This window comes from Bactrocera oleae, chromosome 4 (genome assembly GCF_042242935.1).
Source record: "Bactrocera oleae isolate idBacOlea1 chromosome 4, idBacOlea1, whole genome shotgun sequence".
Taxonomy (NCBI): Eukaryota; Metazoa; Arthropoda; class Insecta; order Diptera; family Tephritidae; genus Bactrocera; species Bactrocera oleae.
In genome coordinates, this window is record NC_091538.1 from 14181390 (window position 1) to 14206122 (window position 24733).

Here is a 24733-nt window from a genome sequence, read left to right on the forward strand (position 1 = left end):
CAATAGCAGCAACAAAATGAACTACACAAAACTTACCTCCAAATAAGCGCTCAAAGTAATGTAAATTGTCTCGCCAGCTTGTGTAACGCGATTCAGCAAAGTGGAATTATGTAAGCTCGAATCCCAAGCGGCTTCGAAACGATAGAATGAACGGTCATCACCGGGTACGTCCAAAGTCTCACCGGGGAATAAGCCCAACGACAAAACACACGAGTCTTCATCCAAATCATCTGAAGATTCGGGTGTGTTACGTATACGTCCAACGACGAGCTCACGTATATCGCGCCATTTCACTTCAGCTGTCGGTTCGTGTACGATTGTGATACGTATGCGGCGTTGTATGCCCTGATGGAGCATGAATAAACCACGGCATGGAAGATCGTCGCTATGTTCAACCACCTGTAGAGAGGGAAGTAATTGAATTAAAATATATAAACCTGGTCAGAAAGGCCTCTGCTAGTAATTACACCTACCGATGGCACATATTCGCCGTTCGGAGCCAATTCGCATATTTCAAACCAAACCAACACGTCATGCTTTGCCAAAACTGTCGATGTCGATGGGCATGGTAGTGGCCCGAACTTGGGACTGCGCACCGGTTGGCTAATGGGAATGCTTGGTGGAAGCATGCGACGCGGTGGTGGTCGCGACACGAATTCCTGCTTGGCATCCTTATGTAAAGGATGTGTTTGGTAATGTCCGAAGATCTTAAACATAATCGGTTGTGTCTTCAAATATTCAATGAACGATTTGGTAACGGGTACAGTTATCTGGAAAGAGAAGAGATATTAATAAAATATTCAGTAGAAAAATCACTTAAGCTGCATACATTTTGCACATGGTAGAAGCCAAGTGGTGCACCCGATGCAGAGTTCTTGACCGGTTCAGTGGAGAAAGCCTCCTCATGACGATGCAAGAAGCTAAGCGATAAAATAAAAATATAAAATTCTTTTAAAAGCAGCTCTCTTAACACACAAACAATGCGACATACTTGAACTGACAGAAAATATCAGCATATTCAGCACCAATTCCAGTAGCCTGCAGTACGGTAACACGGAATGTGAATTCTTTGCCGACCTGCAAGTGCTCGCCAGGTTCTTCATTGGCCTCCTGACACTCAGAGGCTGAGTTTGAATCAATGCCACGGCCCGAATCAGCGTCCTCAAGTTCTAGTAGAACATACAAAAAAATATACATATTAAATTCCATTTAGCAAATATAAGCACCAAAACGGTCTTATTTAGCCAACACACATACCCTCAAGCTTGCTATCCAAACCACCGTTATCGATATAACGCTGCACATCATCCTTCTCGTTCAGAGCGCGATACTTTGGCTTGGCATCATCTTCGTTGAAAACTAAGCGCGCCGATTGCTTAACGCCATTGTTGAAATCAATTGACTCCTCATCCTAGAAACAAAAGAAAGAGGGAGAGAGAGGAGTGTGTGTTAGAGTTAAAGAGCGTTTATGACTCATTTTATATGCACTCACCAAAACTGGTTGCACCGCAACGCGCAAGTAGCCACGCACATCGCCACGTTCATTAACAATTGCCACCTTATGAACCAATGGCACCGGATATAGCAGATTACTCAAATAGATGAACGAACGTCCGACCATACGGAACCAAGGGAATCGGTCATAGAAGGGATCGCCGCCAGTCAGACTCTCCACATTGTAATCGGGTGAAGTGGGGCTAAGTTCAGCCTCGTTGTGATACATTTCGCGCATTAGCTCCAAGCGTTGTCTAAATACAAAAATAGGAAAAAGCAATAAAACGGTTAATTAGTGTTGAAAGGGGTATATTTTAATGAGAAAAGGTTTCTAAGCTGGTGCAATGCAGGCGCAAAAGAGTAAAATTGAAACGATATTTTACAAATATATGCAAATCAAATGAAACAACATTTAAGCCCAAATTATTAATGAGTTGCTGAGTATGCTGCTTAATGCATAATTTTTCCTATGAGTAGTGAGTTTGGAAAAATTTAATTTAAATACAATTCACCAAATCTATACTTAAAATTTCTTGATTGATTTAGAGCACAAATACTTTGACTGCATTTACGCGAAAAATTCGCTTTTATTTGGCTGTCTTACTATAATTTTTGCAAAGTTGAACTTGTGGAACACTGCAAATGGTATGAAAAATAAGTAATTGATATTCAGCAGCTCATGTAATGGCGTTCCTCAAAGGCACATTTATCTTTTACACACAACAGAAAGGCATATCTACAAATAATTAAAAAAACAATTAATAAAATTTATATTTTTGAGTAATAAGCAATTTATTTAAAAAATATAAATAATAATAAATAATAAAAATCCACTCAAACACATATATACTCAAAATAAGTACAAAATCATGCTTTAAGTTAGTATAGACAGTAAGTCAATCATCTTCTGTTATTACTCCTCTCTCGAATAGAAAGTGTAATGGAGCTCCTAAGCATATTTTTTTGTACAAATGCAAATTTTCCTCAACACTCAACTTCTCTAAAAGATCAAAATATTCTTATCAGCGTTTTTTTAGACAGTCGTGCTGTATTTAATACAAAGTTGAACTTGTGGAACACTTCAACTCACAATATAACAGGGACAAATATGTAAAAAATGCAATGTCACTTGCGAAAGTTGTTCATACTCATTCTGTTAGACAACTTGAAGGTTATATAATGGTACTATCATATATTTTTAACTGTTATCTACGAGCTGATACGTTTATATTTGCAGATTTTTATTAAAAACTGACCTACCGAGAACTACGAACTTAGTTGAAACATGAATTTTTGTCTAAAATACGAGCTGTACGCAATTTTTAAAATGTTTAGACCAAAAACGCATATATTTGAACACACATTATTATAAATTTAAAAAAAATACAACAACAGCAACAGAAAAAGAAACAGAAGAATAGCAAGCTTGAGCTTTCCAAATATAACAAATTTAAAAATAAAGACCTCGTTGTAGCGAAAATGAAAGCAGACCTAGATGGCATTAAGTTAGCCAATGAGAGACGAGACGGTGAACTGCCAGCACCGACTTTCTGCGGACTTGTGCGCACCGCAGACGCGAGGCTATCGCTTAAAGGCGCCAACAGCGACGACGAAGACGACGACGGCAACGACGATGATGTTGTGTTAGCGTGATTTTGTATTTGTAATTGGGACTGTGGGTATGTGAGAGTGTTGTCGGAATTGTTTGATGTAGTGTATCCGCCCTTATACGTAGTAACTGTAGTTGCGGTATACGGTATTATGCCATCGTAATGCAGAGTCTCAGCCGTAAGCATAGCGCTATCACCGCACAATGAGGTTGTGTCGTAAAGCATAGAAGATGGTGGACTCTCCACATTGTAGATTTGGCGCATTAGCTCCAAACGATAGCTGATCGATTGTTGTTTCAATTTTATTTACATATTATTTTTTTGTTTTTGTGTAATTGGTAGGGTAGGTAGGTTAAGTATGTTTTTGGTTTGGTGGGGGACGTACATGTGAGTTTAGGACAAGCAGTTTAGAGAAATTACAAAAAAAATATGAAAAAATACATCAAATTTTATTAGTAAAGCCTAGGCTATGTATGTATGTATCTAAAATACTGGATTAATGTAGGTTATGAGCAATGAAAAATGTTATGTTAGTAAGTGATTTGAGCGTTCGAGTGCTGTGTGCTGCGCTTATGCTGCTACAGTAAAAATTTTAGTAAAATCTACAAAATTTCGTTTACCCTCAAATTGGAAAACTTTAAATAATTTTCAGTAGCAATTAATTTTTTACGTTAGTTGCAGCAGAACAACCACCATGCACGTTCCAAAAATTATAATATTATTTTACTCTGCATTTAACAGAAAAATTTTGTATCAAAACAAATGCACTGCTTTAACTCTTCAGTAACTCATTGAAAATGCCTTTGAGGATCTTAGTTTACAAAAAAAAAAGATGCCTTTAACAAAAACAGTGTGGTATTTCATTCCCAAAAAAAAGTATTATTTAATATATTTGAATACTCAAAACAATGATTGCGATTTTGAAAACTTAAATTTATGTGTGAAGACATAGAACTACAAACTCTCTTTCGAACAAAAATTTGTAAATAACTCTCCAGAAACGCCACTTACCGCAATTTCTCCAAGGACCAGTAGTGTGTGGCACCGTTTTTGGTGTCGGTCACCTCTACAGCCACAATGGTTTTCGAAACTGGTGGCGCGCCAAATTCGTCTTCGCTTTGCAATGGCGTAGCGGCTGAGGCCAGCTCAGGTGGTAGTGGTGAGTAGAGCGTGTCGGTGAGCAGTGTGAATTGGAATTGCACCTATTGTAGAGTGAATTTTAGTTTAGAAACTAAAGTATAAAAAACTAAGCACACACAAACTCACCTTCTTTTTCAATTCTACGGAAATGGCATTTGCCTCCTTTAAGAATATAGCATTGCCCCAAAGATCGTCACGCAGTGAGGTGAATTGGTGGTAACGCCATTTGCGGAATGCCCAAGCAGCTAAGCCGGCCTCTCGTGCAGACCAGCAGGATTCGTAGAGTGGATTGGCTGAAAAAAAATCAACAGAAATAGTTTTGAAGCCGCTGTCTAAAGGTCGTATACTTTGTGAAAGCCCTTGGATGGCAACAAAATCAAAAATCGGTAAGACTGTCTACCTGCAATTTCTATAGTTTTTTCGACGAATATAACAGCAGAAATAAAAGCTAGCTTCCATGATTACAATTCTACCGGTTGAAGCTATTTCTGATTTTATTATATATCTTTGATTCTAAGCAAAGTTCTAAAATTATTAGCTTTAGCAATTGAAAAATTTTGATCTGCATAAATCTATAATATGATATTTTTTCCAAAATAAAAGAAACAATTTTTTGTTGAATTAAGATTAACTAATGTCTAACTTAGTACCGTTTATAACGGAAACTTACGACAGCGTTGGCATCACTTGCATATTGAAAAGCGAGATATTTAAACTGCTAATAGCGCGAATAAAGCACTATTCCACCAGTGACTACAAAACTGTAAAAAAATTTAAGTTGTGTGAAAGAGAAAGCGTGCTTAACACTTGCCCGCACTGAACACGCATGTATGACTAAAAATTTTATAACGGCCCTGTGGCGCAATGGATAACGCGTCTGACTACGGATCAGAAGATTCCAGGTTCGACTCCTGGCAGGGTCGCAATCGAATTTTTTATTTATATTTTTTAATAGAAAATACTAGCAAATAATTAAATTTAATGTTACTTACTGTACAAATCCTCTTCTTGGTGGAAATCTTCTGGTGAATAGCTGCTGTACATCGACATGGTCATCGATTGCTCCTCGACTTGCTTTTGCAGCGCATCAATGCGTGCTTCATAATTCTAAAATCAAAAAAAAAAAAATTATATATTTATTAATAATCTACTATGAATACAAGCATGCTGCGTCCACGCACCTTACGCTGTTCCTCGAATTGCTGATCGGCCTGCATCTTCTCACGCTTGTACTGTTCCTCCAAATTATCTAAGCGCTTCTGCATTTCGGCCTTCAAATCTATGCCCTGCTTCTCCAACAATTCACATTGTGCGAAATTCCAGTCCACCTGCTGTGTGTCGCACTTCTCCGTCTCATTCTCGTTCTCGGCATTCTCAGTGATCTTATCGCGCAGCTCACGCGCCTGCTCGGGATTGGTGAAGCGAAATACATGATTTTTACCCAGAATAACACGTGAACCGGTCTTCAACACCTCTGGTTCGACTAATTTGCGACCATTCAAATAGACCAAAGCATCTTTGTGCGGTATGAGTGTAACGGTACTGCTACGATTTTCGAAAGTACAATGCTCTTTCAAAATATGCGAACCCGACAATTGTATATCTTGCGGCACATTCGCCTCGTGTGTACCCAAGCGCGTAATGCCGTCTTTAATGTAGTAGAGTAGACATTCAGATAAGTTGGGATCTTCATTTAGATTGACCAAATGTGGTGTTTTCTTTGGTGAGAATACACCAACAGTATCGCCATCCTCCTTGACGGCTACACCCATTTCAGCGAAAACGGCTTCGCGTTGCAAGCGTATCTCTTCGGTACGTTTTAACTTCTCCTCCCAAGTCTCGTTGAGTTCTAGTACAAGAAAAAAGTGAAAAAGGAAAATTAGACATAAGATACTTTTAAATAAAATTTAGTAAAAAATATCTACGCATTTATATATAAAGAAGAAGGAATATTTGGGCGGTATTTGATTAGAAAAAACTGATATTGAAGCCGAGGGTTCAGCCTGAGCCAAGTTTGAATAACAGCCAATAATAAGACAGGTGCCCTTGTTAGGGCCGTAAAACAAGCTGATCTTATATTACGCATTTTTATATACCTATAATATATCTAATCGACTATTGTGGGAAGCCCATACGAAAGTAGAACGAAAGAGAGTACCAAATTATTTTCAAGAGTCAAGTTGGACATTACACTTCTAAAAAAATTAAGGAAAGAAAAAAAATGTGGCATTGATGAGACCCGGTTGAAACGGCAGTCAGCTCTAAGGAAACGGAACAATCTCGGATTTTTTCTGAGCGAGGAATATTCAGGGGTATTGTGGAAACCAAGACCGATTTGCGAAGTTGTCAGAATTGTAAACCAATTCTAATTTTCAATCGTGTCACAGTTATATAAATTATTTTCTTAACTTACAGTTGAAATCTGTCAGCGAATATCCTCTTGCTTTGTTTCTGATAACAAAACCGATAAAAATGGTGTCCGTGATACCCAAAACCGATATATTTTCTGTTTCGAACGTCAAACCAATAATATCTGAATTCTAGACACCTACTACATTTCTTTTTATCGGTTTTAATTCTGATTCCGACAAATTTAAGATTTTACAACACCCCTGATTATCTCAGTATTAGTCTCCAACAAATTTTAAGGTTTCCCACGCCTTCAAAATAACACTAAAAACCGGTATTAACCTCCCTGCGAAGTCGTAAAATATTCTGAAAAAGCAATGAAATGAAAATAAGCTTTGCAAAAATTCAAAATGTGGAGCATTTGCTCGCTATATTTAGGAACTGAAGTTTTATAGAAATAAGCTCAGAACCATAAAAAGATCATGAGAGAGCTCCCTAGTGTTCTTGGTACTTTATAAATTTCAAATTCGTTTTAGTAAGAACAGAGTTGTGAGAGGTCTTTACATTACCAGAACTTTAAAGTAAAATACATTTGCTTGACAATAGACAATGTTGAGTCTGTCCGAGACATGCCTATTTGATTCATTTCACCAACAACTCATGTTGTAACAGAACATGTTGAAAATAAGCCTACTAGGATACTGAAGGTGTGTTCGAAATTATATTATTTTAGAAGAGTATCCCAACCAAAGCGTTTAGTATTATATTCACGTTAACTATTGATTATTCTGCACTCGTTCACTTTACTTACCTGCAATCAATTTCTCGCTGGCCTGCAGCTGATCCACTGCCATTTCAGTAGTCGAACCATTGCGATTGCGTGCCTTTGTTGGCGACTTTAGTGGTCCGCTGCCCGATTTGGTCATTTCATCTTCTGTATAATGAGAGAAGATATTAGATTTATTGTTTAGTTTTGGCTGTTTTTAGACATTGATAAGCGCATATACATATATTGTAGTAGGTATGTATTGAGAAGCGTGCAAAGCTAAAGAAGGATAGTTCAAGTTTATATGAGCTAAGCTAGCTGTTTGTAGATATATATTGTATGTATGTATGCATGTATGTTTGTAATTTAAATAAGCTATGAGATTAAAAAACAAACATGACAATGTTTTCATTTCCAGTTTGCGTATTAAAGTGGCGGAAGCGCAAAATAATTTCGAAATTAGTGTTGATACACAGTTAATTGTATATTTGTAATTTTGCAGAAATACATATTGCGGACGAGTACAATACATACAAATATGTCGGACGCACAATTACTATATTAGATATTCGTTGTATGGCTACACTGGCGGTCATAAAAATGAGCACAAAGATGCCTCTCAAACAATTCTTATTAACTATGTGGCTATAATAATACGATTTTATTATAATTTAAATTTAAAAAATTTTCTAACATAAAGTTAGAACGTTGCCACCTGTTTACAAATATTTATTCAACAAAAAACTAAAAAAATTTGTAAACAAGTTGATATGATAAAGCTAGATATGGAAGTCAGTATAAATATTTTGAGCAAAGTTACAGCTGTTAATAATTTTTTTAAGAAAATGACGAATGATCGTTATACAGAAAACAAACTGAAGTGCTTAAAATTTACAGTTGAACATTATTTTAAGTAGGGTTGCCAGCTGTTTTTTCACAATTAAATTAATTAAGTTCGCGAAATACATGACATTATGAGCATTAAAATAATTATTAGTTTTAAGGAAATAAACAAGGTATTTTTGAGCAGGGTTGCCACTGTTTTGCAAATATTAAGTTACAAAAACGATATTAACAATATGTGGGTCAAACTTAATGCATATAACATAGCTTAGAGTTAAAAATTATTTAGCAGATGGTTGCCACTTGTTGAATTTTTTCAACCATTAAATTAATGGCATTAATTTTAAGAAGAATCGCCATTTATTTGAACATAATAAAAAATATAAAAAAGTACTAATTGCTATTCGAATGTCAAACTTAATGCATAATCGTACAAATAGCTCAGAGTTGCATATTGTTTGGCAAAAGGTTGCCACTTGTTGAATTTTGTATTTCATTAAATTTATGAAATAAAAAAAAATTATAATAAAAAACTAAAAATGTTGAAGAAAAATTTCGGCTTGTGATTTTTTTTTTTATAAGGTTGCCACCTTAAATTGTTAAAATATCATCGGTATTGCAATATTGGTATCAAATAAAAGGCAATCAATAAAGATTTTTAATTTTTCGTACATTTTAGAGTGGGTTACCACATTCGCACATAAAGTTATTGTGACACCATTTTTATGACCACCAGTGTACTAATGTCTACTATTGTAAATTCGTTTATGTAAGTAATTGAAAATATTTCAAAATTGAGCACGGGAACGCAAAAGAAGCATGTCAAAAGTAAGGTTATGTTGAGAGTACAAGTACACACACACACACAAGTAGATTTCAAAAATTTTACTTTGGTTAACTTTTGTATATATTTATATTAAAAATATATATATGGTATTAAGTATGTTGGTTATATAAATCGACGTAGTTTACACATTAGCAAGCGTGAAAATTGCACAACAGGTTTAGAAATAATATTAGTTATTATTTGTTCGCTTCAAATACGCACACACATACACACACGCACGCGTATTTTAATACACACAAGCGGCAGCATTTATTGGGTATTAATTAGTGTTTAAGCACTTTTTGTGGTCAGTTTGGTAACTAGGCATCTACAAATAGCTTGTTTTTGTTGTTGTAAGTTAAATATTTTCATTTTTTTTACTAAAAGCGTGCAATGCGCATTAATTTCCTTCGACTGTGTGGGTGTATGTGCGCGCGTGTGTTAGCTTTGTACGATTTCGTTTGGACTAGTATGTATGTTTGGACACATATACATATGCATAATTAATTCTGTGGTTGCGGTTGCATAATAATTGCACTTAATTTGCGAGTAATAATTTTATTTTCGCTTATTTTTCATATAAAATTGCAAAGCCGTGGCATAATTTGATTAAGGAAATTGCTATTTGTTTGTTGGCATACTTGTTTTTTTTTTAGCAGTTCTACTTACTATTCGGGTCGCGCTTCTCACAAACCACTTTACCATCGGGCCCTAAATGAGAATATGTATAGACTATATAGGCTCGTGTTGTTTGAATTTAATTTTGTTAATGTTTAAATTAATTATAAATCTGCGTTAAGTCAATTAAGTACATAAAATTTCAATTGAAATATGAATATGATTTATGTGCTGTATTTTTAATGATTTTTTTGAAAAATTATTTCGTTCGAATGAAATTTATGCTAGGCGTTTTAATATTTAATTTTTTTTTTTGTGTTATTTCTTTTTTTAAGTTTTTAATTTTATTTTCAATTATTTGTAATAATTTTTAATTAAATATTTTTTTCGTAATTAATTTTAAGCTTTATTCTTTGCTTCTAGTTCAATTGCTATTGCATACATTTCGGCGTGGGTTAGTAATCGAATTATGGAAAGTTAGTGCGCTGCTATTTTAATCCAATTAACTATACAATATACGTTTTTAAATTAATAAGTACTATAAACAAGCGTAAAACTGCCGGCAAATTGTACATGACACCTACCTTCTTGCACTTCAATGCCCTCGGCCTTCAAGAGATCGCGCAACTTCTGTATCTCCTCTTTGAGCTCACGTATAAGTTTAGCGTTGGCATCCTCGTTGACGATGGCCTTGCAAACGATCTGTTTGGCGCGATCGGCATAACTGCAGAAAGCAAGTAAAGAAATTAATAAATATTGTCAAAAAAAGTATGTTTTTAAAATATCAAATAGTTTGTCTTTGAAGAATTTTAGGTTTGTAACCAATAAAAGGAAACGTGTTTCAAATTTTCGAAAAAAAAGACGCAGCTACTGCTTGCTTTTATTGTTGGTTTGACGGGTACAGTAACCCAGAAACAGAGTGACGGAATTGAACCAAAGAGAAAAAGAAGAGAGAAAAGGAGGTAAGGGAGTAGCCGTTACAGTGGCTGTAAAACCGTATGTACCCCTCTTGAACCTATTTAATAAGTCTAGTCTTGTCCTACTTGGACCAAATCTTCTTCGTTATCTTGCAGTTGATTAATGATTTCCATCTATTCTGAGCTCTTTATTCAAAATGAGTATAAAGTTATTTCTTGATCGTTTCCAGCGGGCATAATATTAACTCCGCCTCGGATTCGTCTAAATAGGGTCCACTTTGGCCAACTCGTCTGCTTCTTTGGTGCCGAAAATGTTCTTACGACCGGGAACGCAAATTAATGACAAGTGAGCTTAAAGCTTTTCTGCAATTGTTGACTACGCTGGAATTAAACTTTGGCGTCGACAAGACCAGCATTGCCGATTGGCTATCCGTGTGTATGGTAGGGCTGAGGTTTAAACACGTGACTCGTTGAAAGTAAGCCATGATATGTAATTTCACAAAGTGTTGTACGGTCAGAATTTCTCTCGTCTCACTAAAACTTCTAGTAAAAGAAGATATATCCAGTGATATGACTGCCCTTTGTTCTCCATTTTCCCAAAATTTATTATTTTCCACAGTTCGTGTATTTTAGACACAGTTTAATAATCGAAGTGGCATAATTAGTAATATGTCAATAGATTAAAAAAGTTTTGACTTCCTGGAAAAAAAATTGTATTTCACCCTTGTTCAAGCTATATGAATTCGGCGCTGCACCTAAGAAGTGTAAACCTTTACATAACTTAACTCAGCGAATTTTTCGAGTCGGTTTACAGAAAGGAACTTAAGAGCTCATTCAAAATTACTAACAGCAGAGAACAGGTTGTAGGTCTACAGATGATCCATTCATTTCGTTCTGTTTTAGTGATTTATCGATTGCAAAAAACTCCTCGCTTGTTCTTCAAGCTTATGATTGAGGTTAGAAACTTTTTAGAGTTATCATTAATATCATTGATCTCATGCTCCTATTATTTTTTAACAGTTGCCTAATTGATTTAGAGTCTGAATAATTAATTTATAATAGAATATTGAACGACAGAAAAATTTGCCAAAAGACGAGGCTTAGTATTATATCCTGAATAGGGTACAACCGAAGTTAACGTTTTTGTTTTTTGGTTTTGAAACAATTTCTAATTATATCAGCTAAGTTTTCTCATAATAACTATTCAACATTTTCAGATACTTACCGCAATGTGCTCAATGTTTCGTCGTAATTAATATCTGCTGGGGAAATGGCGGCAATCATAGCGGTCTTAGAGTTGCCACCTAGATTTTCGCGCAACAGCCAGGTTAAAACGGAGTCGCGGTATGGTATAAAATCGGCTTTCTTTGATTTCTTGTTTTTAGAAGCCTATAATTCGACCGTAATAAAGCAGATTAAAATAAAACCATATATGCTGGTAAAAAGCTACACAGTGGAAAATTGTATGACTCAAATAGTTAAATGAATATTTATGATGTTATAATGGCTTTTTGCACTTTTTGCAATATTATTATGGCTTATAAATAAAAATTTTACAAATATTATAATATTTATTTAAAATTTATTATATTATATTTTTGTAAACATTTAAATAAATAAATTTTCGCTATTCCAACCTCTAATTTTTTTCACTGTAAAATTAATTATTTCGCTTTAATTAAGATTAATACTTACAGACTGTTTTTATTTAATGTGAAATTGTTACAAAATTTTGAAAATTCACAATTGTTTTCAGTGTTCGAATTTCCAATATTCATTATTCAATTTTTTTTTTGTGCGAAATTGTTCAGCATTGGATGAATGAGAGATAAATAAGAGCAAAAAAGGCATGTGAATAGTAAAAGCTTCAAAAATTGCTGCTTTTTTAAACATATAAACCAATAAATTTCTGCTTTCATCTTAAAATTATTACTTACAATTTCGGCCAAGGCCGAGATAACTTTGCCGAGTGTTGTCAAAGATTTATTAATGTTAGCACCCTCCTTTAGACGTGTGCCTTTAGCGCCAGTCGAGTCCGCGCGTTCGGAACCAGCCAAATCGACCAAGCTAATTTTCGAAACCTTCTCGGTGGTCAGATCGGTCATATTGTCGTGACGACGTTGAGTAAAGAATATGGTGAAAACTGCATGTGAGCGAGAGCTGGTCTCATTCATGTTGGTAGCGGCCACAGTGCTGATAGAGAGAAGAGAGCATAAAAATAATAATAAAAATTAATTATGTATAATTTTTAATGGATTAAATGTCGTTAATAATTAGCGAGAATTATTAAATAATATATTTGTTGACATAAAAAATAAAACACTTAATTGCAATTGTATCTCTCACTTGGCTTCAATTAAGAGACGTTGCAAGACGATTTTTTATTTCATAAATGCTACTTGAACGCTACAAAAATAAGTCGTTTTTGCATCGGAGTTTAACTGGTGAACCCTGAATGCAAAAAGTCATATGTGAAACCTGGTCAACCGGTCAAATCAAGGGCAAAGCCTAATATTCACGACGCTAAGGTGATGATTTTTGTTTGGTGGCATCTAAAACTGTGTGACACCATTACTCGGAAACGCTATCGACAACAACTCAACAAATTGAAGTGAGTGGTTGCCGAAAAACACAAAGAATTGGCGATTAGACACGAGACAATAATTTTTCATCATGACAATGCAAGACCTCGGGTCATAAGACCGTTTAAATATTTAGGAAAAAGCGGCTAGGAAGTTTTGTTGCATATGGTATTTATCTTAACCCTTCTGACTACCATTAGTTCCGGTCGATGCAGAAGGCACTCACCAGAATACAGGTCACATCAGAACGGGATATTTAAAACTAGCATTGCTGCGAGGTATGCTACCAGACTCCGTGAAACCAGACACATCAACAGTCCCATAGAGGGACATTCTGAAATCTTCTCTCACCTTGACGTCGCGGTGCCTACTCCTAGTGACATCTTCTCCGGACAACTATGGCATATAGCTACCATACAAACTGACCGATTAAACTCAAGTACTTGCATGCGAACTTTTTATTTGACAAGATATTTTCATGAATTTTTGGCAAGAATATTGTCCAAGCCAATGCTACTATATTCAAAGAAATTTTTCAGATCACGCTATAATGCATATAGCTGGCATACAAACAGAAGAATCAAAATCCAGTTCTTGTATAGAAATTTTTTTTATTTGACAAAATATCTTCATGAAAATTAGCATGGGTTCTTGTCCAAGACAAGAAATTTTTTAAATCCAACCACTATATTATATAGCTGCCATACAAACTGAACGATCAATATTAAGAGGAAGATCTTTTTATACCCTTTTATGCTAAAAAAAAATGCACGTGTAATAAAGTTCTGGTGCCGCCGAAGTCAACGTTTTTTCTTGTTTAATTTTAAAAACCGTTAAGTTTTATATACAATACTTAACGCTAGCTTTGACTTCCCACTAGCAATGTCTCAACCTCATTAATAATATTATTATATTTATTTAATTATTTTCTTTATTCTTTATGGCACTCTCCTAATGACTTGAAATAAGTTAGCGTATTTTCATTAAAAAAAAACATATTAATTTAATAAATAAAAATAGAAAATCTCATTTATTTATTCATCAACATTTGCCTACCGCGCTTTGTTGCCCTCATCGATGAGATCGTGTATGTCCTGATAGTCGGTGACGGCCAACTTGGATAAATCCTCCACATATGGACCAAGCAATGGATGCTCACGTACACGCAAGTTGCCTTTGTTCTTCGGATTTAATAAATCGCGTACACGTTCGCAATAGATTTCCATATATGAAACCTCAACCTGAATGCGCGCAAAGAAATCAAGATAAATAAGTAAGGAGCAATACAACAGCAGAGTATAATAGAGAAAATTGTAATAAATGAGGGCGTATGCATCAGTATGCCAAGCGACAACATGAGCGCTAGCAATATTTACATGAGTGTTGCAAGCATTCGCAATATTGTAAATTCGTTTTATAGTGTCGCTTTTATATGCATAAACTATGCGCATAAATCCCTTTTCACACACACGCGCGCACACACACTTACCGCTACTGAGACAACTGTCAGCACTTGCATTCTAAAGCGACAACACATTCACAACCAAATGCACAACCATCCACTCGTCTCCTCGTCACACTTTTCTCCACACGTTTTATTTGTGATTTTGCTTTCTCGTTCGCTGCACTTCACTTCTCATCACATTTCACCTCACTATACTTTATTACTTTTCGCTTCACAACATTTGTTTGCTTCTCAAGTCGTTGCAGTGCCCTCAACTTACCGAATACTTGAGTTCGTTTGTTTCCGTGTCATGTATACGATTGAAGAGATCCTTACAAATCATCGGTATAATGCCCTCCTGATGCTCCTCCTGCTTGCCCATCATTGTGTATGATTTGCCGGCACCGGTTTGACCGTAGGCGAATATGCATACATTGTAGCCGTCGAAGGAGTGCTGCAACATCTCCTCGCCGATGTCCTTGTAGACCATTTCTTGAGTGGAGAATTCGGGATCCCGTGGCTGTGGCAAAAGTTTGTTAAAGGAAAGTGTGACAAAAAAATGCAATTAAAAAGTATTTTCATTTGATTAATTATCAAGTACAAGTGTTTTAAATGCATTGTGAGTAGGAAACTTTGTTAAGTGCAAGCCTTGTTTCTTTGTACAGTGTTCTTTTTTGGTATTTGCTGCAGATGTACTTACATCATGTGACCAATAAGAATAATCGAAATTGAAGCTTTTGATGGCTTCGCTGCTGTTTAGTGGTACTTTGGGATTTGTGATAGCTGCAAGGAAGGAAATAATATATGATACAGTTATTATAACTTTCCATAATAACTTCTTTTTTTTTATTTTATGCTCGAAAATCAGTCAGAATATTAAAAAAATATATTTGAAAAATGGCTTGAATCCGAGAATATATATACTATATATATTTTATATTTAAACCCATAGAGACTTTTTGTAGTGTTTGCCTCTAGATTAATGAGTTACTCGGTTCAGTCCTTTTACAGCTGGTTTCCGAAACTAATTATTTACTATGTCTGAAACTATAACCATTATGCGCTTTTAGAAATAGTGGACTCTGACAAGCATGCTTATTAAACGACATTTTTCTACCTGCGAACGCAAGAGAACTGTAATCTGCTATTACAGTGGGTGCAGGAAAAATTAAGCCATTATGAAGACTTTATAGAGCTTTTTTTAAATTCTGCACTTGAAAGTAATGGTATATAAAGCGAAATTAGCATTAGCTTAGGGTTAGGTTTGATAGCTGATCCAGAGATCGCACTACCGTATGCAGTTTTTTGTGAAGCCATAACAATAGAACTGCTGTGTACGATTTTATAAGTCATATAAGTGAGCATAGCGCCAAGTGACCAATACAAATTTGTATTAATTTTATTTCCCAAAAAGTTCGGTGGGCTGTCTGAAAGTATGAGCTTTTAAGTGTTTAAGAATTGATCACGCAAACGTGGGACAATCGAGAAGGACGTGTTGAGATATTTGCACCTCGTCTTTTTTCATACAGCTTCTACAGCTGGCTCCCGGTAAGATTCCCAACCTTACAGCATGGATGTCGATATGGCAATGGCCTGTTAGAAGCCTTAAAACTAAAAAGCGTCTAGCCTTACAATGGTCAAAGAGCTCACTAGACCTCTTAACATCGATCTTGCGCCAAAAGGAGCTTGCAACAGCTCATGCACCGATGGTAACCCAGCGCTGGCCAAGCTCCCACGAAGCCCAGTTATATAGTAGTAGAAACCACGAGGAGAGGGAAGCACCGGTAGTGGCGCTCGGGTACCTCACCTAGCCAGCTCATCAACTTAAAAGTCGCCTGTGATTCCGCCTTAAGGCTTGTACTTTGAGGACAATTATGTGAAGTGTTCTATTTTAGCCTTTCGAGGATTCAATCTTACAATGCTGTCTTCAGTGGAATAGTTTTTAAATGATAACATTTGAGTCCATATGTTGTTTGGACAACTCTGAGTACCTCATTTTTTTATATTCTCTCTACTATTTAACGAACCTTAGCTAGATGATTATAATTATATATTTATATATAAATATATATATTGTTATACTCACCAGTGGTTGCACCGCTCATTTGAATTATACATTTTGATTCTCGACCGATTTCACGCGAATTGAAGGGTCGCACTCGAACCGCCACCTTAACGGATGACATTTTGGCGATGAGAGAGGCCCAAAGGCCTTAATAACGCACTAGAAGCTGCAAGTAAATAAAGTAGAATCTATTTTAAGTAAGTAATTATTAAGTTTTTTGGTGTATGGGTATAATGGTTTTTATAAATTTGAAAATAACGAATTATTTTTCGATAATTCTAAAACCAAAAATCAAGCAGTGTTAAGATATCATTATAAATTTAAAAAATAACGATATTCGAGAAATTCTAAATTGAGCACCTTTCTTTTTAAAGTTTGCCATTTATGCGCACAAGTTTCTAAAAGTTTTGAAAAAATAGAATCGAAGAAAATTCGAAACAACTTCAATTAACTTTCTTATTGTTCTATACCAAAACATAACGGCTCTGAAAGAGATGCTGTGCTAGTCATATACGCTAAAAAAATAAATAAATTTTTGAATATAAAAATGTTTAGTTACTTGCTAAAGAAATAGCTGTCAAAGCAGCTGTGAAACTAAATACTTGTCTTAGATATTATATTTATGTGCTTTGATAGACGAACCAAATCTAGTAATGGGTTTATCAATGGACACCTAGGTTTTAACTCCGTTACTGACCATTTCATTACATACTTTTTTGGGAAAAATAATTAAAATAAGGTTTTGTAAAATGAAAACCATTATTTTTTCTATAGCTAATTTTAGTAGTATGTATCTCGCGTTTGATAAGTGTGATTGGGTTACACTATATGGCGTTAGAAAGTCATAGGCTAGGATAGGTTATATTGTCTGGCTGTCACGCCATACATAACCCTACTGGTCCTTGGTAATCAAATGGAGGCTCAGTTTAATTTATGTTGAAGTATACGTCACAAAGGATGTCAACGCTTTTTGCGAACTTTAAGAGCGACTTGATATCTAATTTTGATTCTTCATCTAGTCCCTTGAACTGCGAAGCTCCTATATATTTAATACAAGTTTTAGATAATGCTAGACAGAGGTAAAGAAGGTATTCCGACGTCTATCTTATGCGTACTTCTCTACGCTTTCTGCATGTGTCGTCGCTACTTATGGTATGCCCATCCGGCTCGCATGTGCTGCCAGTAGGTTGTGACGCAGTCCTTTCAAGACCGTGTGAGTAAAACACATGCGAGTTTTCTTCGGAGCTCTTGCACAGGATCTACATGTTCTTAAGGCATTTCTTCTCGCCTTGATCCGTCTGCCAGTTCTTTCAAAGAAATCTTATTGTATGTCTTTTTTTGTGACTTCTGTATTTCTTGTGCTGGTTTGGAGCACAGAGAACCACGCTCTGGATGGTCAATTTCCACCTACGAATTGCTGCTGTATCACAGCAAAATCGAAACATTTCTGTAGCGAATGTTTATTACTGGAAAAGGTTGGGTCATTTACGACAACATAGTGGTCGAATCGCGGTGAGTGGGTCTGGCCAAGTCAGGATGGACGGTCAGGTAGGTTTTGCTATTTGTTTGGCGGTATAGGCAGGAAATCACTTTGGAAGTTTGGTTTTAAATTTCTTATATAATTCATAGTCCGAAGCTGGCAACAAGTATTTACTACATATTCCTGTCTATCGCGAGTGTTTGGCTGTTGAAAAATTCTTCTCAAGACAACCTTGCGGCAATCGACTATCCCAGTTTTTCGGCAATTAAGACGAGGAGTTTTATTAGTGTGATATTAGGAAATTACTTAAAAAAGGCAACAATTTATCGAATAAAATGGTGCATATCTGATCTAAATCGGCGCATTCTAGCTGTGCAAAATAAAATCTTCAATTTAATGTAAAAATAGAGGATTTATAAAGGATATATTTTTACTCGATGTTTTTGTTGTTGTTGTAGCGGCAGAATTCCACCGAATTGACAGTCCTTGGCCGGATACAAATTCGGATTCGTTCTGGTTACGTAGACCCGACTGTCGTGGGAGTGGATTTTTTTTTACTGGATCTTATATAACGGTTATACTTAAAACATAAATTTATTTTTTAAATAAAAAGTTACACTAAGGAGGCTTAAAGCGTATATAACGGTTATATTTAAAACAGAAATCTATTTTTAGAATAAAAAATGCATTTAAGCTGGCTTAAAGCTTGAGCTAACATTAGCACCATAGCAGGAGAGGTATACGCGGCACACATTTTCGAATATAGCATATTTTCAGGTGCATATAGCAACACAAACATAAACATATTAATATCTGTAAGTAGCGTCATTGCGCAACTAAAGTTGCCAATTAATGCCGCTTCAACAAAATGTCAAAATATACACATACACACACTCATAAATCATTGTGGGAATAAGAAAACGCTTAGCAATAATAAAATTAGCTGCTTTAGTGACGTTGAAGTGAGCGAAGTTTTTCGCCGCTACTGTTTCTAGTTATGTAGCAAATGTGCGTTAGCCGTCAAACTAACGGCACATATATACCGACAGGTATAAGAGAGTGGTTGGGAGAGCGTTGAAAAGTTGCGGAAAAGAAATTCGTAACAACTCGCGCATAGTTACCACATTAATTTGTTTATTACGCTGAGCACCTGCATTATGGCATATATGTACATACTATGTATGTGTGAGCTTATACGAGAATGTGTATGTTTTGTTTGTATGCGTAAAAAGGAAAAAGTCAGAAAAGTTGCCACAAAGTAGCTAAGTTCTACTTTAATGAATGCCAACCCACACACAAGACGCACATACAAACACAAAACAGGCACAAACACATATTTACAATATATGTGTGTACATCTGTGGCAACACTGGCACATTAGCGCTTACGTAAATCCGCTCATAAATTGGCAAAGCAACTTTTGTGCCTTCGCATTTGTTTCACGCGCGCAGAAAAGCTTCTTTTTATGCATATATACATATATATGTTTGTATGTGCACTTCACTCCAGCTGTGCGCTACTTGAGTGTGCTCAGCGTTGGGTCGCCACGTCGTATGAGCAACAATAGAAGCCAAGGCGCGTAATAGCAACAGCAAATGCGTGCAACATTTATATAAAATATATATGTATATACAAATGGTAAAATGTAAGCATATATACATACACACACACACACACACACACAAACACTTGCGCACACGCTTTGAGTGCGCGTTGTCGCAGCCACTTATTATTTACATTTAAATTTCATTATTTGTAATTTTCCAAAACAAAGCGCCGTAACGGCAAAATAACGCATATACAACAACAGTAACAACAACAACAAGGAGGAAAGAAAGCAACGCGCAATTTGTTGACTCGCTTTGAGCAGCAAATTTGTTGTTGTAAAGGTTTTTGTTCGCTGACGACTTTATGTTGGGGTTGTTTTCTTCGCCTCACTGTTGTTGTAAGCAACAAAAAATGTAATTTCAGCAAATTCATAGGTATGTTTTAATTAAATTGATGGTGTGGCGTGGTCGCCAACTCCTGTGGTGCTTCGCCGTACGCTACGCCTGAGCGTTCTTCATAATTTAAAATGCTTTGAGTGAGGTCATAAAAAGCGAAGAGAAGTTTACAGGTGGCGCTGCATGCGAGTTAGTGTAAATAAGTGTAAATAGTGTGTGTGTGTGTAATTTATGTGTAAAAAATATAAAAAGTAATATTTTAATGCAAAAAGTTTACAATTTTCCACCACATCGTTAGTTTTTACAGCTTTTAAATTAAGGTAATAGTTTCAAGATAATTTACAGCAAATTAATGAAAGCGCTTAGAGAAAGTCACAGAAAATTATTTGGAAATGTAAAAATATTATTACAATTTTTGAAAATCACCTGGTCATATAATGACTTTTTTTATATATTATCTAATAACTAGAAGAAATTGTAAACTTAAGTTATAGATATTGCAAAGTCAGAGGTTCTGGCTAGTTTTTGGTAAAACTAAATTTTAATTTTCGTTGCAGCAAAGCTAGAATACACAACACAAATAGAGAAGTTTCCATACAAGAACTGGATTCCGATCGTTCAGTTTGTATGGCAGCTATATGTAGTAGTGCTCCGATCTGAACAATTTCTGCGGAGATTGCACTATTGTCTTGGACAATAACTTATGCCGATTTTCGTGGAAATATCGCTTCAAATAAAAAAGTTTTCTATACAAGCACTTGATTCCGATCGTTCAGTTTGTATGGCAGCTATATACTACAGTGATCCAATAACGGCGGTTCCGACAAATGAGCAGCTTCCTGGGGAGACAGACGTAGAAGCAGAGAGACATGGCTAAATTCACTCAGCTCGACATGCTGATCACTTATATATATGTGTATGGTATTTTATAGGGTCTCCGACGTTTTCCTCTAGGTGCTACAAACTTCGTGACAAAGTGGGGTATACCAAGTACAGGGTATAATGAAAATATATAGCTGTACTTTTCCAGTTCAATGGTAAATAGTTTCTCACGCAACTTAATTCCGACTTCAGCAGAAGAAGTTGAAAATAAACAAATTTGCAACCCCCAAACCGAGAATGACTCATTTTGTGGCATCCCAGAGCAAAGAAAACAAAACAGCAAAGTTTACGCGATTTTCTTTGCTATTTGCGTTGGCTCTTTTATAGTAACTATTTTATTCTGTCATATAACAACTAATGCCAGCATTGGTTAGCTCATACCAACGGCTTTCCGTTATTCATGCTCTTTTCACAGTTAACTCGGTGGCCAAGTTTTACAGTTATTATTCCGCTTTTTTCGCATTTTTATGAGCACATGAGGCGGGACAGTATTTTATGGCCCAGAGACTCGACAGCGCCACATGCGACTGCCGCCAACCGAAATACACACACACACTCAGTTAAAGCGCGTAACACACACATGCACGCTGACTTTTAACTTCCTCATTTTCCGTTATAAGGCAGCAACCAACAGCGACTGTCATAAATTTGAAACAAATATTAGTTAATGTTTGTTGTTATTGTTTGCTGTTAACTGTCGTTATATGGCGTCCGCCATTTTCTGTCGGCTCCACTTGCCGCCCGGTGGCATAATGTCTGCTCTTGGCTGCTTTCTGCTTTATGCCTGCTTGCTGACTGATGACTCATGTAAATTGGCAATAAATGCGACAATTTACTTTGGACTTTTCTCGTCTGCTGCTTCTTCTTCAACTTCTGCTTTATAAGGCGCTTTTGCTCTTGAGCTTATTTGTAATTAAATTTCCGTTTTATATTTTGTAGTAAATGCGGTTAGGCGAAAAGTTTATAGTCGTTAGGTGAGACTGTTTATAAATAAGTTTCTGTGAATGAGGAAGTTAACGGTAAATTGTGTACATAAGTAGATTTCCAAACTACTTTATAAGCACATTGTATGTTGTTGTAGAAATATTAAGTTGTCTAAAATTAAATTAAATAAAATGGTTGTAGAGCAATTACCCTGAAAAACTTAAACGATACTTCAACAAATGAGAATATTTTCTAACTAAATATTTAATTGAACAATGCCTATAAGTAGGCAAAAAAAAATTTATTTAAATTATGCCTTTTAACGTATAGACCACATATACTATTCTAAGTGCTTTTATAAGCTGAGCTTGATAATCTCACTTTTCCACTTTTTTTCCCTTGGTTCTTGCAAAAAATTCACAACCAAATTCTAAAAGTCTTGCAGTATTTAGTTGAAGAAATGAAACTTAAAGGTAGCAGGTAGGCAGAATGTGGATTTATGAGCTTTATAGCATCATGGTCAGACTGGTACTAACTTTGCTTATAAAATAAAATTTGCAAAAAAGAAAGTCGAGAGACTTATAAAATCAGGATTTTATCAAGGACGTAAAGATTATTTATAGTGGCAGCAAAAACCTCAAAAGCTGTTTTTAGAATTATATTATATTTAGATTTGATCACTTACAGGGATTCAAGGTCAAACGAATGTATTTCAAAAAGATTCTGACACATTTTCAAACACGCCCTTATGATGATTGAACAGTTTATTGATAAGGTATCTGCTAGGAGAACTGGCAAATACTTTTAGAGATATGGGCGTATTTGTAACAATTTTTTAACTTAGTGTAATCGACAAAAATTTGGACGCGTCCTCCACCGATTCGAATGAATTTTGGTGAAAAGTTTCGACTTATCATAAAACGAAGTCCTGCCAAAGTAAAAAGAAGTATAATAAGAGTACACAATTTTCCCGTAATGGTTACTTGTTATGATTTTAAAAAATTCGAAATTTTTTTAATTTTGATAATTGTCAAAATTTTTTTTATATTTTTTTTAGTACCTCTAAGTGTCCTCTGAAAACGCACCAGCGTTCTTTATTTAATATACAATAGTTTCTCAAATATTAAATAAATAAACCCATAAAATCGGAAAAACAGTGAAATTTTCAATTTTGCATAGCTCTTAGGAAAATTTTTATCCTTTGTCAGAGCTTCGACAAAGCAAAGAGCTTTGACAAGACAAAACTTTACACCAAAATTCATTTGAATCGGTGGAGGTCGCGTCCAAATATTTGTTGATTTGACATGGATGACCCCTATAGTAAAAACAATTCTTTTCGTTTCTGAATTTGTGTTAGTTGTGAACAGAAAAATCTTGCTCATCGCCAGACACCTTTTGTTTAAGGTTCTCCTGGTGAGCGACTACGAGATCAAGAGCATATAAAGTTTTTCAAAAAGAATCGTCGTGTATTAAAGCACATTATATTCTGTAAATGTACCCTCTTTTATTAATATATTAAATTAAATCTCTTTTACCTGGCTTACAAGTGGCTATAGCCCCTTAAAGTCTATATTGTCAACTATTAATATTGTGACGAACATAGAACAAAATCGAGCCGACGATAAATTGCCAAAAGCAATCAGACAGCGATAGAGTAGTTATCAGAATGTTCTGGAGGTGAGGTTTTATTAAAGATGTACTACAAGTATATAATGGCTGTCAGTTCTAGTTAGAGTTTTGTCGTGTTAAGAGCAATTGAGACATAGACAAGAAGTGGTAAGCTCGAATAGCGAGCAAGTGTTAAGTTGTTGGAATTAGAAATAAAGATAAGTGTATAGCCATTAAATTGGGACTTTTATTTAACAATCCAGTGATCGAACTCAAGAGTGAGTTACACGGTAGACGATTTATCGATAAATCCGTTACAATATGTTGATATTAAACTTTTAATACTTAAGAAATGAAATTTAGATATTTAGATTAATTATTTTTAATAGTATTTACCTCAAAGAACTAGCCTTAGCTCTATCGAGCTTAATATATAATAAATGATTTTAGCTTAAGAAAGACAAAAACGAAAATACACTTCTTTTCTGTTACCTACGTTTCTAGCTATCAAAAAGTTTAAATATTTTCTTTGTCCACGAACTAACAGACGGAAAAGAAATAACTGCTTTGATGATTTTTGAAGGTTTTCCTTTAAATCGGCTAGTCAAGAATCCTCGTTTTTTACTATGACAACAGGAACTGAGAATAATTTTTTTTTTACTATATATAATATAGCTGTAGTTGTGAGCGTCAACGAATATAGATAAAAAGCTAACACTGTTGTTTTTTTTTTTTTAATAATTCATTTTTTAAAAAATCAGCAGCACAAATCACTAACTTCACTTCAGGAAGTACTCTGATATTATTACTATCACTTTCGAACATTTCTAAATTAAATTCTTTCACTTAGTAAAAGTTGCCAACTGAACATATAAAAGCAAATGTTATCTTTTATCTGACATTTCAATTGTGCGCACATGCCGTTATTCAATATTTGAGCAGGCAACTTCAACACAATTGGTGAAAGAACAATAGAGCATTCTTTGGCTGATTAGAAAGCGTTTTCTGAACAAAAGTTACAACAAAAACACAAAGCGCAGTAGTTTTGTAGAATGCAAGTGTGGGTGTGTGTTTGGACATTTGTTTGTGAAACGAAAGAGGCACACTCTTTTATATCCTCGGAGCAGCTCTCGGAGAATACTAACAATATCGAATATAGCGTAGAGTATAGCGATAAAAGTAGTCGAAACGGGAAAAGGAGGTGTTAAGACTACCTATATAAGACACTCTCTTATATACCAT

At 35.3% G+C, this 24733-nt stretch overlaps 1 protein-coding gene and 1 non-coding gene across 16 annotated transcripts in view; one reads left to right on the top strand and one right to left on the bottom strand.

Annotated features, from left to right (window-relative positions):
* The window catches only part of unc-104 (kinesin family member unc-104), an 83484-nt gene that overhangs the window by 6297 nt on the left and 52454 nt on the right, over nucleotides 1-24733 (bottom strand). For 7 of the 15 annotated variants that reach the window (XM_070109101.1, XM_070109103.1, XM_036375254.2 and 4 more), the window contains 20 exons: nucleotides 16676-16820; nucleotides 15290-15372; nucleotides 14870-15109; nucleotides 14202-14386; nucleotides 12501-12756; nucleotides 11789-11952; nucleotides 10231-10370; nucleotides 9698-9739; nucleotides 7405-7527; nucleotides 5426-6093; nucleotides 5237-5351; nucleotides 4371-4537; nucleotides 4116-4306; nucleotides 2986-3384; nucleotides 1493-1748; nucleotides 1258-1411; nucleotides 992-1169; nucleotides 830-920; nucleotides 474-770; nucleotides 37-399 (listed from right to left, as the gene is read on the bottom strand). In XM_070109101.1, coding sequence (XP_069965202.1) covers nucleotides 37-399; nucleotides 474-770; nucleotides 830-920; nucleotides 992-1169; nucleotides 1258-1411; nucleotides 1493-1748; nucleotides 2986-3384; nucleotides 4116-4306; nucleotides 4371-4537; nucleotides 5237-5351; nucleotides 5426-6093; nucleotides 7405-7527; nucleotides 9698-9739; nucleotides 10231-10370; nucleotides 11789-11952; nucleotides 12501-12756; nucleotides 14202-14386; nucleotides 14870-15109; nucleotides 15290-15372; nucleotides 16676-16775 — 4212 coding nt within the window. In that variant the 5' untranslated portion in view covers nucleotides 16776-16820. Of the gene's footprint in view, nucleotides 1-36; nucleotides 400-473; nucleotides 771-829; nucleotides 921-991; nucleotides 1170-1257; nucleotides 1412-1492; nucleotides 1749-2985; nucleotides 3385-4115; nucleotides 4307-4370; nucleotides 4538-5236; nucleotides 5352-5425; nucleotides 6094-7404; nucleotides 7528-9697; nucleotides 9740-10230; nucleotides 10371-11788; nucleotides 11953-12500; nucleotides 12757-14201; nucleotides 14387-14869; nucleotides 15110-15289; nucleotides 15373-16675; nucleotides 16843-23418; nucleotides 23438-24733 lie in introns of those variants that run through there. The other 8 variants (XM_036375268.2, XM_036375270.2, XM_036375265.2 and 5 more) reach the window with 5 other exon arrangements.
* TRNAR-ACG (transfer RNA arginine (anticodon ACG)) lies at nucleotides 5095-5167 on the top strand. The gene has a single exon. It is a non-coding gene; the product is annotated as a tRNA-Arg (tRNA).